Source organism: Pipra filicauda, unplaced genomic scaffold (genome assembly GCF_003945595.2).
Source record: "Pipra filicauda isolate LSUMZ 115617 unplaced genomic scaffold, ASM394559v2 scaffold37_size4185640_pilon, whole genome shotgun sequence".
Classification (NCBI taxonomy): domain Eukaryota; kingdom Metazoa; phylum Chordata; class Aves; order Passeriformes; family Pipridae; genus Pipra; species Pipra filicauda.
Genome location: NW_024104509.1, coordinates 244,230 through 257,935, shown reverse-complemented (window position 1 = coordinate 257,935; position 13,706 = coordinate 244,230). Strand labels below are relative to the sequence as shown.

Genomic DNA, 13,706 nt, shown 5'->3' with positions numbered 1-13,706 from the left:
GGAGACAGCTGCTATCAAAGAGACTGAATAGTCAATAAGCTGTACAAAGTTCTACTGGTTTGCATTCTGAGGAATGCAATAAGGAATCAGCAGTATCTTGTGAAGCACTGCTGGTACAATCATTAACACTTTGAGCAGAAACAAATGAAAAATTAAGGTCCACACACAGTAAGTTGTGTTTTACTTTGCATAACATGGAAGAAAAGCTGACAAAAGAGATATAAATATTTTTGGGATGACGATAGATAACAGAACACTTAGCTGAGTTAAGCCTTCCTAGCAGTTGCGAACTGAGATGATGGAATATAGTAGGTCGTTCTAACATGTGAATTTAGTCTGTAGGTTTGATTTTACTTCATTAGTATTATTGGAAATGTTTATTGGAGCTGTTTATAAAAGCCATAAATATGGCTTTTTATACTGCCTATAAAAGTCCAATATCAGATGCAAAATCTACCAATGAATATTCCACAAAGCAGTAAAAGACAGCGATAGGTCATGCATAAGAAAAGTACTACAATTAGTCTTAAAATTTCCAAACAAAAAAATGTATTATTCTAAAGAATACAGAAAACCAATTCCGGTGTACAAGAAAGATAAATTTTTTATCCCATTCTTCAACAAACTAAACACTAAGGTTAAATATCAATGCAAATCTGTTCAGGAGCAGAAATGCACACAGCATTTTGCTGTCCAGTGGTGGTGTTGGACCATGACAAAGCATTGCAGTGCTCATGTTTTAAAAGTATTTTTCTCCTCCCCTCCTCATTGTGTCAATAAAAAGAAATCAGAAAAAAAAGAGATTTGCAGTAACTATTTATGTAGAAACGCTCATAAAGATATCGAATTTTCAGCTATCAAGAAATACAGGAAGCTAATAGATGCTTCAAGTGTTTCCATTTTTAACTAATAGAAGTTACCATAAAAAGTACACTACTACTAGCTCATGGTTACTATGTAAAATGCTTTTTGAGTACTAAGAAGCAATGTTTCAACATGTTTAAAGATTTATTCTTAGTATTAGAGATAGAAAAGGCAAAATTTATTTTCTTCAAATCTATATAACAAAGACTTAACAAAACCTATTGCTGATTAGTACCTGATTTATGGCATATATTTGACTTACTGGAAATAAAAAAGAGAAATTTATTAGTACAAAAAAAGAAATTAAATCAAAGTAATTATGAAACAATTGAAAAACAAAGTATTCTACTTGCAATCTGTGCCTCAGTTATCCCTGAAACCCACATGATGGTGCTTCAGGCATGTGCTGAAAGAACAACTACTGCTTCTTTCTACAGTGAAACAACCTTTGGCTAAAATCTGTCCCTACTAGCAAAAACTGTGGTGAGCACTGCTAAAAGTTGTGTACACTTTCACTTTATTGCCACTGCATAAATACCATGCTTGGATAATTTAAGATGCTCTAAATCACAGTAGGGCATCTTTGCTTCTTTTTTTTCTACATTAATAGGTAAAGTTCTCTTAACTAGCAGAATTAAAGGGCTAAATTAACGTGGACAGTACTGAAAGTATTGCAAGAACAAACAACATTCAACATCCAATGATGCTCTTTAATGCTTCAATACTTTTATTAGAGTTTTGGATAACAAAAGAAAATTTTAAAATGTTTCTTTGATAGCTAATTTTACAATGAAAGTATGTTTGCCTAACTTCATAACAAAATTCCATATATGCAACATGCCCTCCTTATCAGAATTCTTACCTGTGGATTGCATTTGTTCAGCTGGTCTGTTTGAGCAAACCTGTGGATAACAGTCTGTAAAACAGGATAAAGTCAATCTATACACTGGATATCAGTCAACATATTCAATAAATACTACATAAAACTCCCTAAACAACAACTTTTATTAAGCATCATTCAAGCACAGCATTTAACATAGCAATCTATTTATATTTGTCTTTTTAATATTTGGATGGTAAAATTACAAAATAGAGGGTTAGTGACCCAAAAGGAATAAAATATGGCAATTTTGTGGTTGCTATGAAATGACACTGTTCCTAGATTAGACCTTAAACACTGAGTGTTTGGATTCCTCTTGCAGGTAACCTACAATGTAAAGATATGGCAGTAGATGCAAGAGTATGTTACTATTATTGCTATATTTAGTTATCATCTAGTGTTACAACCTTACCAAAAGATGTTACAAAACAGTCTTTAGGAGAGACCATCTTTGGGATTACCATTACTCCATCTGCACATTGCTACATAATGTGTAGTACATATGTACTATATAAGAATTTGAACAAGTGCAGTTGCTATGTGTAATATACATGAAAAGTCAACAATAAATTTATTTTTTAAATGTCTGGGAGGGTATAGCCTTGATAAAACGTCACCTATAGAAGATGTAGCATTTGAAGCTGCACAGATTTAAGCAGCATGAGTGTTCTATTTGCTGATTTTCTGTTTAAAAATTGCATACCTTGAGGACTTAAAAATTCTAATTCTTTTGCTACTAAGAATGTACAGTACTTCATGTAAACAAGCTCCTACAAAAGTACTTACACACCACCATCTGCATCACTGTCACTTACCAAGATAATATATCCTAACTCAGAGTAATTAGTTGTTTTTTTTCTAGATATGAAATAGTGGTTTTAATTACTAATGTAGCACTCTTATCAGGATTAGATATGTGACAATATAGAACCAAAGCAGTGCATTAGCTATATTTCTGACTTATGATAAAAAACATTCATATAAATCAACAAAATACCAGTTCTACAATATGATTGGTTTGAAAAAATAACAGGAAAGTCACAGAAACACTGTAACTCAATTTTGTTGAACATTTGCTACTATTTATCTCATATATTACACCCAGATTTCAAGTAGTTCACCTTGTCTTCTACACAGCCATGTCAACCAATTACCATTACTAAATTATAATTTAACTAATGGTAGATTAGTAAATATAGCATTATTAAACATTGCAGGTTGAAAGGCAATATTACTATTTCAAAAGGTTTTAAACTACCTGCTTTATTAGCTCAGTACTATAATGAAACATATAGTCAATAATATCCATTTTATGCTAAGAAAGCATTAACTGTTACTTACCACTGCAAAATACATATGTTTTATAATGGCGTTTTTCATTTTAGTAAGTTGCATTTTAGACATGACTTGGTCTGTTTCTTGTGCAGACAGCAAATAGTTCATTTGGATATCTTCAGTATTTTGTATTTCATTCTGTGCAGAGCAAAAAGAAATACTTTCTTTGTTTCAAAGCTAATCGTCTAACCGACTTTTATGTGCTAAGTCTATCTATATGTTGAATTGTAAACCCTTCTGTGCCTATGTATGCTTATACAATTGTTTAAGGGTCTACATCATGTGCCAGATAAACAGCGGGGGGTTTGGAAACCAACCACTGATGCTGTAGGAAGCTGTAGATAAGAACTATCATTGTAACCTTCCCCATATTTATTTTTCCTGACTGACTTTTAACTCAGTCACAATCCCTGGGGCTGAAGCGAGAGCTGTGTTTCCATAATGGATTCTCTCTCAAGGACTTTTCAAAAAACTAAAGTCCATTTTTAGCTAGTCAAAAATGTAGTAAGGATTTTTAAAGACATTTTTTCTGCAATTAGTCTATTTATTTTATATAGACCACTATAATGAAATCTTTTCAGTTCTTGCCTATAAACCTGAAATAAAACAGTAATTTAAAATTTAAAAGGGTTTTTTTTTTCTTTTTTTGGGTGGTTGTTGTTTGATTGGTTTTTTTTTGTAATTTTGTTTGTTTAAATAATTTACTCTCTGAGTCCAGCTATCATTTCCAGGTATTTCTTCAGTACAGAAAATGAGAAAATATTTCTCAAATTGGTTTCCAACTCATTCTGAAAAGACTCCTAGTGACACCACAAGATAATTTTTGTTAGTAAAAAATAGCTACAAAAATATTTAAAATTTACTTCATGGATTAAGAACAATACATTTCAGTAAGAGTGTCAATGTATGCTTTCCTTCAAAGATATAGAGATTAGGATTACAACACCATTTTTATTTTAAGTTAATACACATGCAACTACAAAACCAGACACCTCTTGCAGCATGATGAGTTAAGATATAGATGAAGTGTTCCCTTGGTCACACAATGATGGCTATTTTTTACTGTGAGCAGGTGTGGAAGGCTTGGTGTAGCTTGCCCACTGATCCAAACACCTAAATCCGATGGACAAATCAAGTATGGGAAACATGGGAAATAACAGTATGCAAAAACCCACAGAAGTGTATGCAATGACAAGATCCAAGCAGTTTATACTTCTAAGTTTTAAAACTAAAGTTTCAAAAGTTACATATCTCATCCTATTTTCAGATTTTCCCTTAAATGTATAGTTCAAAACAAATGTATTTGGCATGTGCATAACTGTATTTCTAAACAAACACTGAGTTGGTTGCACATTTAGAAGATGAAGTATTTTTGGTAGAGTATAAACAGCTTTTGATGAGCCTGGGATAACTGAACTCTGATGCATTAACTAGTCTTTACTTCTTATGGCACTTCAAGCACATTATTTTCAACATGCTCATAAAAATACTTACATTCAAACAATTTATGTACAATCATGGCAAAAATTTATGAACTCCAGCATGCATCCAACAAAGCAATTAAAGTCACTGTTTGAGACTAGCTCCCTAAAATCATGCATGTGTTCTAATATCCTAAACCAATAAATATGACATCTTGCAGAATCAAATCATCAATGACAATCCCACAGAGTATTTTAACAGCAGTTACTAGGCTGAGATAATAAGAATAGATACTGAAATATAAACATGAAGCAAAGACTTGGATAAAAAAAATTCACACTGAGAATATCTGAACAACAGTGCAGTTCCCCTGAAAAGAAGAAAATAATAATGCTATTTTGCTGAATTCATCATCTGGACACATATATGGATGTTTAGGGGAGGAAGAGGATTTATATTTGCTAGAAGTAGCAGTCAAAAAGCACAAATACAAATTTACAAAGCTGGAAAAATCAAATGAATTATAGGCCAAGTACTTCTGGGACAAAGAGAAAAGAGTGTGTCCATAATGTTCTTTGATAAAGCCTAATACATTTGGACAACTGCTGTGATTTGACTATGTTTTATTCTTTTCCTTTTAAGAGACTAGGAGGCTTAGCAGTTTTCTCAGTTCTTCAGATTCACTTAAATAGAAAACCAATGTTCTCTTGGCCTCTAAGGTGAGTTATTTTTATGAAATTCAGGAAAAAAAAGTTATGTGCAAGTTAACAGACTGGTTAAGATGGAAAGCTGTCATCAGATGTGGGAGGAGTTCAGGGTGCATAGCAAGAAACACTTGATTTTGATAGAGATCAATAAAAGGTGAAGTAGCCATAAAAACCTGACACTCATTCATCTGTTAATGTAAATGTCTATCTTAGTTGAAAGATTTAAATGAGAACAGTTTCTCTGAACAAGTTTCATTAAGAGAGTAAGCACCAGAGTAAGAGCCCACATTGATGTGTTTTATTCAGGGTGTAAACATTAAGACCTTCCAACCTTCTTCTCGCCCTTCTGTAACAGCTTTATTACAGGGAGCACAAAGTATTTTGATCTGAAGAATCCAAAGGGTTTTCAAATAGTAATAAACATAGTTTTAGCTTCTACTTGCTTGCAAAGGTAATATTTTCAATTAGCAGTTGAATAAAGTCACCCCAGAGTCTGAGGAACTACCATACTAAAAGAATATTCTGAGGCCCTTGAGTAGCTCCAGATCAAAATACTAGGAAGTTCTGAACGGTGCACCTGGTAAGCAAACAATTATGAATCATTGGGCATCTCTCTTAAAGGAAATAGTAGCAAAAAATTCTGCTGAATTCCGCACTGGCCCAGGACCATGTCCAGATAGCATCCTATTACAGTGTTCCATCACCCTTACAGTAACAAGTGGTTCCTGAATTCCAGACAGAACCTCCGGTGCTTCTGTTTATACTCATTACCTCTTGTCCTGTCAAAGGGCACCACAGCCCAGCTCTGTCTACTTTGCACCCTCCCTTCAGGTATTTGTATACATTCATAAGCTTTCATGCCTCTTGGATACACAGTTTCAGCATCAGAAAGTTGTCTTACCTTTAATCAAATTACAAAACTTTCAGGCTGATCATACACCTCTCTATTATTAACACTGCATTGTTTACAGTAATCAGTAAAATAATTTACTCACCTCAAAAAGGTAATGTCCTAGATATTGCAAAGGGTAGTACTGAGCTTCTGAGAGACATTTTTTGTTTCGCATAGGACAAACGTCTTTATTGATGAATATATGAGTTACACTGTGCACTGCATCATGAGATGAACATATGACTGCCTTTCCAGCTTGAAGAACTCTAAAGAAACATATTTGGAAAGATGTATTTACTCCATTATATTAATACTGCCTAAAGCTACAATATAGTTTACAAACTACAAGCACGTAAGTGCAACTGAATAAGGCATGTATTTATGTATGGCACTCCACAAACTTTATTAGAAAGATAAAAGGGCACTTAATGGCCTTCAGAAAACTAAATAACCCACTTAACAAGACATCTTTCTCCTCATAATTTAATACTATTAATTAAAATCAATATACACCTCCTACCTATCTGATAGAAGGCTTTACCTGTGCACTTTTTCAGATATCAAATTTGATGATAGCAGCTATACTTTTTTGCATTATCTCCCCCAAAATGATACAGTCTTTCAATTAAATCTTCCTATAAATTAAGCAGTTTACAAAAAATGAACACTGCTTTTCTGAACTGTAATATGATATTTTCATAATACAAATAATACATTTCCATATAACATTTACAGCATTGGTGCTGTCCAATATCATATATAGAGATTTGTTTGTCTTTGGGACACCATTACATAGAATTTTCCCAGGGACAATTTCCAGAGCTGTACTACTGCAAGTACTCCAATGTTTTAGAAAAGATGCCAGACAAAAAAAAAATGCTGGAAAAAATAAGGTTTCGTGACATTCTGGATATATGTTTCATTTTTTATAATCCAGGTATGTAAAAAGAAAAGGCTGCTGATCTCACACACTTACCCATCCAACAGCTAGGCACTAAAAGCAAGAAGAGCATAGAAAGAAGAAAAAAGGCACCGTATTGTTAAATATTAGAGAAAAATTGGTCTTTCCCCAAAGCTATAGTGGCCTTTATGACTGAAAAGAGTATCTGCTGAAGACAAAAAACATCCACCTGTCAGTTTTTCCTGACTGAGTAAAAGGATTCCCATGTTGAGTGTATGGGAAACAGCCTGGAAAAAAAAGACTTCTTCCACAAAACTGCTTGTTCACCTCTCTTGCTGATGTAGTTCCCATAAAAGGTTATTTCTATTGCAAACAGACGGGTGTGCAAGACACCATTTCAACAGTGTTATCGTGAAGATCTGCATAAGCAGTTTTTATGGAAAAAGAAGCAGCATTTTTCACAAGCGTGGCAGGACATAATAAACTCTTCCACTCAGCCAGGAACATAGCACACTTAGAATGCATTCCGTTGGCAAAATCAAAAGATGGTAACTTCAGCTACACCTCACTTTGTCTCTATGAACTAGAAAGAGACAGGTACCTGTGACGTAGCATACAGCCCTGTACTATGATTCACCAAACTGCACTTCCCTTTTTGCCTGTGCATCTGTGGTATGCCTAGACCTGAGCATTCCTAACTAACTGGGATGTCAAGAGAGAGCAGGACTGTTTTTTATTGAATGGAAAGCTCTAAAACAGTGTCAGGAGACGTTCCTTTTACTGTACCAGATATAAATATTACTTAAATATGCTCTACTTGTACTTCTGTGCGGTATTTAAATGAATGAATCCAAATGTGTAAGAAGAGTATGGAAAAGAAAAACACAGCCCTAGAATTCTTGCACTTCAATCGTTTCCCTTTCCTCTGCTTTTCATTTATACTTTTGTCCTTCCCTTCCAAAGTATATGTATTTACAACATATCAGAAACATCTGATAAGCACAAATTAGATCTTCAGAACTACAAGAAGCTGTTACACAGATGTGACACAAAAGATCGATCAGGTCAGTAACAGTGTGGCCCAGATGCTTAAGACACGGTCTCGGGTCAACCAGCCAAGTGAAATAAGGTGTCCTATTCCAGCTACTATTTGAATCTAACACCCACACAAAATAAACACTCATAAAAACTGTAAGTCTATATTTCTTGCCTCATGAAGAAGTTTCTCTTAGCAGCTTACTTGACAAAAACATACACAAATGGACATTATTTTTGACACTATACTAAAAGAAAGCAAGAAAAGCAGTGATGTTACAGATTTAAAGTCATTATAAAAATATGGAAATATATTAATGAAAATAATTCAGAGTTTGGAGGGTTGAGGTTATTATGGGTCAAATTAACTGGGATGGAAGAACAAAAATATGTTCAACCATACAATAAGTGCTCTACTGTGCATTACTTAAGTTTTAAGACATATACTCCTACCTTCTAATAGATGCCATTCGTTTATCACCTTCCTTAGCAGGAAGGACAACTTTCCATCTGTGGAAGGCCCCTGGAGCACTAGAGAAAGTCAGTTCTTCGCGCCATCTTTTAGGTGCAGATTGCATTTGAGGTGAATAATGGGTGTCTTTTTCAATTTCATATCCCCATTCGTACGTTGTTTCATCAAGCCATCTGCCACTTTCAGCACTATTAATTATGTACTCCTTAGTTAGTACCCACTTTCCTAAAAAGCAAATGAACTGTCAACCACAAGAGATTTTTTTTGTGCAGACAAATGGCAATCAGCTGAAGAACTAATATAAAATTAACTTAAACCTTTCTTGTGCAAATAAAAGCTGAAATTATAAGTACCATTTTAAAAACTTCTTCCTGTTACAAGAGTTCTCCACTTCAGACTTTAGAATCAAAACTCTCACAATGCCACTGAAAATGATCATTCTGTTTTCTTTTACCGATGAAGTGCCTTTTTACCCTTCCTAGATAAAATAATTGTCTGTCTCCTCAAAAATCTCCAAATACATCTTTTCGGCTTCCCAGATTTTGTTCTTGTGAATTCCACAGAACCTTGGCAAACACTTTATTTTTAATACCATTTGACACTTACACAAATATACTAAAACGAAGAAATATTTTACTACCAATGATTTAAAAGAAGAAATAAACTTTTAGCATGTAAGCTCTTTCTCACATATATTCTCAAAATTACTTGCACTGCTAGTGTAGTGAATATCAATATTCGGGGGACACAGTTTTAGACTTTTTTCTTTTCCCTTTCTTCTTTTCACATCCTTTTCTCTCATCCCTTGGCTCCACCTCCTCCACCTCTCCTCTTTCATCTTCTGCATGTATGCCTTTGATACAGTATGTAACGATCTTCCCCTTTTCTCTGTCTCTCTCTTCTTACAGGTTCAGGTCAAGAGCAGTGGTTAGTATCCTGCTCTTGTATTGAAACACTACCTACAGAAGACACTGTAAGAGAAATTGACTTGAATTGCGAGAACCTAATTGGTTTCACAGAACAGCAGGGTTGACTGGCAAAATGTCTCAGTGCCGGAGCACAGATGGTACTTTTACAAAACCTAGCATAGGTACCAGTAGACTTACGACTGGAAAAGGTATGTTGTGCACAACCTGCATGTTAAAACCATTTCTACTTGAAATTTCCATGTCAAAACTTCTGTCAGCACAACAACCGGCATCCTTTAGTATTACTGTTCAGCCCTACAGAGTTCTAAATGCATTTAAACATTATCTTTCTTCATTACTTGCAGTAGGAATGAATACACTGTCTCTGCCATCAAGAGTAAGACCAATGATTATGCAAAAATGGCACCTCTTCAAGATTAAAAACTACTAGATGTTATTGTGGAAGATTTGTAAGTAGAGAAGCATGATAGAGTTTTGCATTGCCATGTGGACATTACATATACCACTTCCACTCTGTTCAAGAAAACATCTCCACATGTTTTAAATTCCAAAAAGTAAGAAAACATTAACTCAAATGTTTAGAATTGTTAAAACAAAGTGCTATGCAAGAAATTTATAGGCATTTTAATATTGTTTCCCTCATGGAAACTTTTAGTTATTTCCTTTTTGATAAGAGTGAGATGAGAATTTTACATTAGTACAAGGAATCATCCATATATATATATATATATATATATATATATATATATATATATATACACCCCTGCATACAAGCATGAAATCAAGAAATTTATATATATCTTTAAATCCAAATACATGTTCAATTATTTCTGTCTATTATCTCTTAATTTAAGATTAGCCATTCTAAAAATTGCTTTACCACTTTGTTACAGTATTAAATAGGGAAAATACAGATCATGTTAAAATTGGTATTGTGATATCTCATAACTACATTGTGATATCTCATAACTACAAGATAGTGTAATCACTCTATAATGAAATCTTAAAATACAGAATTCTCATTCCAAAAGCATTTGAGTTGCTTATGTATGGGACTGCAGCATCAGGCCACAGTTAAACAGGAAGCAAGAGGAAAGACCAGAGGCTTGTGTCAGAATGGCAGAAGTCTGGAATTTTTTCTTGCTGCATAAACAGGAAATTAGAGACTGAGCTTTACCAGTGAATGTTGCATATGAATTTGGTATCAAAAATCCACTCCGACTATGGGTGTCCATATTCTCTCTGCCTCCTTTTAAGCAATCCATTTTTAAGTGTCCATGTAATTTGCTTATGACTGCAGGATCTAATATACAACAACATTTTCTGTTTGGTAACAGGTGCAGATCCAACAAAGGGAGAGAGCAGGAATACAATTTAGGAAAAAAATCTAAACAAAAAGAAGTAAATTATAACTTGAACATAATACTACATTAAAAATCGAGGTTAATGGAAGAAGAATGAGTGTTTGTAAGACAGTTCACTCACAAAATGAAAACGGATAACCCTTTTAAGTCTCCTTTCCAGACCCAGCTGTGATGCTATGAAATTTAACAGGAAACCTTTTACTCACCAGCAGCACAGGCAGCTAAGATCTTTTCACTCTTGCACAGCTTTTTTGCTACAAGATGTGTACAATTTCTGTATTTCTAACAAAACAAAAACAAAATAACACACTTGTATCACTGGAAACAGTTTAAATTCCTTGGCTATTTATACACAACTAAACTACAGCACAGTCATTTCTTTTAAGGCTTGCATTTCTACTTTCTGCTCTAACCCTCTTTTCTGTGCTTTGGTGAACAATACCTTACTATCTATAAAAAAACAGTTCAGTTTAAGCAGACATTTGAGCAGGGCCTTTTTCTCTTTTTCTTTAAATCCAGTTATTTGGATTATCCGTTTCTGGCTGCCACTTCCCATCTGTTGAAAGAAAGAAGAACGAAAAGGAAACATTAACACACAAAATATACACCACGAAAAGTTGCTTGCAAAGTCTGACTAGCATTTCCTACTTCTATTCCATTGAAATGGGAAAACACACCGAGAAAAAAGAAAGCTGCCTGAGGCGGTATACCACATTTTAAGCTCTCACTGCCTGACACTGTTAAGATATCTCAAAGGCGGTAACGCGGTAGTCCTGAGACGCCCAAACTGCGGCCTGCAATGGGCCGAGCCCCCCGGGTCTGGCATCTTGGCTCTGCACCGGGATGCCCGTACGCTCCGCCTTTCAAACCCTTGCTCCGCTGCTGCGCGGACCCCGCAGGTGCGGGGAGGTTCTTTACCGCCCGCCGGGGGGAAAACCCGCCGCTCCCTCTCTCACGAAACCGCCACCGAGGTGCGGCGGGCTGGCGACGCTCCCGGACAAGATCTAAGGAGCGAGCCCCCATCGCTGCGGCGGGGGAGCACCCCGGCGATCACGTACACAGGCCATGGGCGTGGGGAACAGGCGCTGTGCTGGAGCCCTACGGCTCCTCGATCCGGCCCGGCCCCGTCCCCGCTGGACGCTGCGCCCCTCGTTCAAACCCCAGCGCGATCCCGCCTTCCCCCGCCCCGCCCCCGGATGTGGCGGAGCGGCCGTTCCGGGACGTTGTCACGGACGCTCCGCTGTCGCCGGGGCTGTCGGCGCGGAGCCGCTCGGTAAGTGGCTCCGGCGGGGCTGCCCTTCCCCTGCCCTTACCGTGCGACCCGAGCGGGACAGGGCTGGGATCCGCTGCGGCCGCCCGCAAAGCTCTGGGGTTCCCCGCGGCCGCCTTCTCTCCTCCGCGGCCTGGCCGGGCGCTGCGCAGCTCCCAGGCTCCTCGGGCAGCCGAGGCGCCGGTGGGTGCCCGCCCCTGCTGCGGGAAGGCGGCGCTGGTGTCCCTCTGAGGCGGCCCTGGCGGCGCGGCGCTGCGGGCCCGGCTTTGCACCTCACCGCGGAGCGGGATGGGGCGGTCTGCCCTCAGACCGAGAGGAGCGGGTCCCCCCAGGGCTGGGGGAGGCGGGGACAGACTGGGGGCGAGTGGTGGAGGACGAACTGGGAAACGCGTCGGCGCTGCCTCGGAGTCTGAAAATCACCATGTCTGTTGCTCGTCAGAATTAAAATTGTGGAAGGCGGTCTGATAGAAATGTGCTGGATGACGGAAGAGACCTCACAGAGTAGAGGAAACTGACAGATGAACCAGGTGGAATTCTATGTAGATGCAAGCTGAAGTGTTTCTTCTGGAACAGACTGACTATGAAAGTCAGGAAAGGGGCCAGGGATTTCTGACCCTGATTTTCTCAGTATCTCTGAGAAACTTTCAAAGTACCTCGTGCCTCATAATGGTTGGTCTTCAGGGCAAGTGACCAGATACTGCTACAGCCAGATAATCAAACCACGTACCGGGATTTCTGCCCCGTTAGTGAAGGGATTCCTGCCCCACTGATCAAGTGGGTGCAGACTCTTCATTATGAGGGTCAGGGTTTGTTTTTTTAAAATTACAAAGCAATACGAAGAGCTCAAAATAATATTCAGCTTGTATCTCAAGCACTCAATTTAGAATTTAGAAATGTAGAAATACCAAGATGGCGATTGTTCGTCAGATTTTGTTTTGGTGTTCCACGCTTTATTTTGGTCCTTTCTGTGTTTGAGAGATGATTTTTGACTATTCCTGTGCACTGAATGGATAGTGCACAAGAAATCTGTCAATGCTTTGTAGTGAATAAAAGTAGCTTTTTAGAACACTTTTATTCATTTTTTCTATAACTTGAGACTAGAAGGCACACATCCTGATTCAAATGGAATCAGGAAAAAACTTTTCTGAAAGCAAAACTGTCACAACTGCTGAGTTTTTGTCACTGCAGCTTAGATCAATGGGTGCAATGACCATTGAACTCACCATTGCTATAAAGCATAGGTACCATATGTATTCCTTTGGAAAGAAAAGCCAAAACCACCTAACTGTAGACATCTAAAATTTGACAGCAGGTTGGACACTTGATTTTAAATCTGAATTTCCCAAATATCACAACAGAAGAACAGTTTTTCCGGGCCTCACATGAGTCCTGTGTTGCTGTTTATGAAGTATTCTGGTACACTGAATGCTTACTCAAGTTTTTCCTATCTTTTGTTTCTTTAACATTGCAGTTATATTTCTGTATGCAAACATGAAGAAATGACCATCAACAACCTTTGTCATTAGTTTATTTATATAAATGACACTGAAAAAAATCTTAAAGATTCAGAGTTAAATGACTACATTTAATGCTTGCGCTTCTTGATTGACAGTGAAGATTAGTTGCATTTTCTAT

The 13,706-nt window shown here is 37.2% G+C and overlaps 2 protein-coding genes across 6 annotated transcripts in view; one reads left to right on the top strand and one right to left on the bottom strand.

Moving 5' to 3' along the window:
- Window positions 1-12,219, bottom strand: part of SLF1 (SMC5-SMC6 complex localization factor 1) — a 35,206-nt gene extending 22,987 nt beyond the window's left edge. The window contains exons 1-7 of one of the 4 annotated variants that reach the window (XM_027728970.2): window positions 12,115-12,219; window positions 11,244-11,357; window positions 11,008-11,083; window positions 8,490-8,733; window positions 6,204-6,366; window positions 3,086-3,217; window positions 1,727-1,780 (exon numbers count right to left, since the gene is read on the bottom strand). In XM_027728970.2, the coding sequence (XP_027584771.2) occupies window positions 1,727-1,780; window positions 3,086-3,217; window positions 6,204-6,366; window positions 8,490-8,733; window positions 11,008-11,083; window positions 11,244-11,357 (783 nt within the window). In that variant the 5' untranslated portion in view covers window positions 12,115-12,219. Of the gene's footprint in view, window positions 1-1,726; window positions 1,781-3,085; window positions 3,218-6,203; window positions 6,367-8,489; window positions 8,734-10,614; window positions 10,970-11,007; window positions 11,084-11,243; window positions 11,358-11,478; window positions 11,730-11,859; window positions 11,948-12,114 lie in introns of those variants that run through there. The other 3 variants (XM_027728968.2, XM_027728969.2, XM_027728971.2) reach the window with 3 other exon arrangements.
- KIAA0825 (KIAA0825 ortholog) overlaps window positions 12,001-13,706 on the top strand; it is a 196,342-nt gene continuing 194,636 nt past the window's right edge. Inside the window, exon 1 of one of the 2 annotated variants that reach the window (XM_039384848.1) lies at window positions 12,001-12,074. Coding sequence is in view for 1 of the 2 variants with exons in the window: in XM_039384852.1 (XP_039240786.1) it covers window positions 12,590-12,598 (9 nt within the window). In the remaining variant the exon portion in view is untranslated. Of the gene's footprint in view, window positions 12,075-12,110; window positions 12,599-13,706 lie in introns of those variants that run through there. The other variant, XM_039384852.1, reaches the window with a different exon arrangement.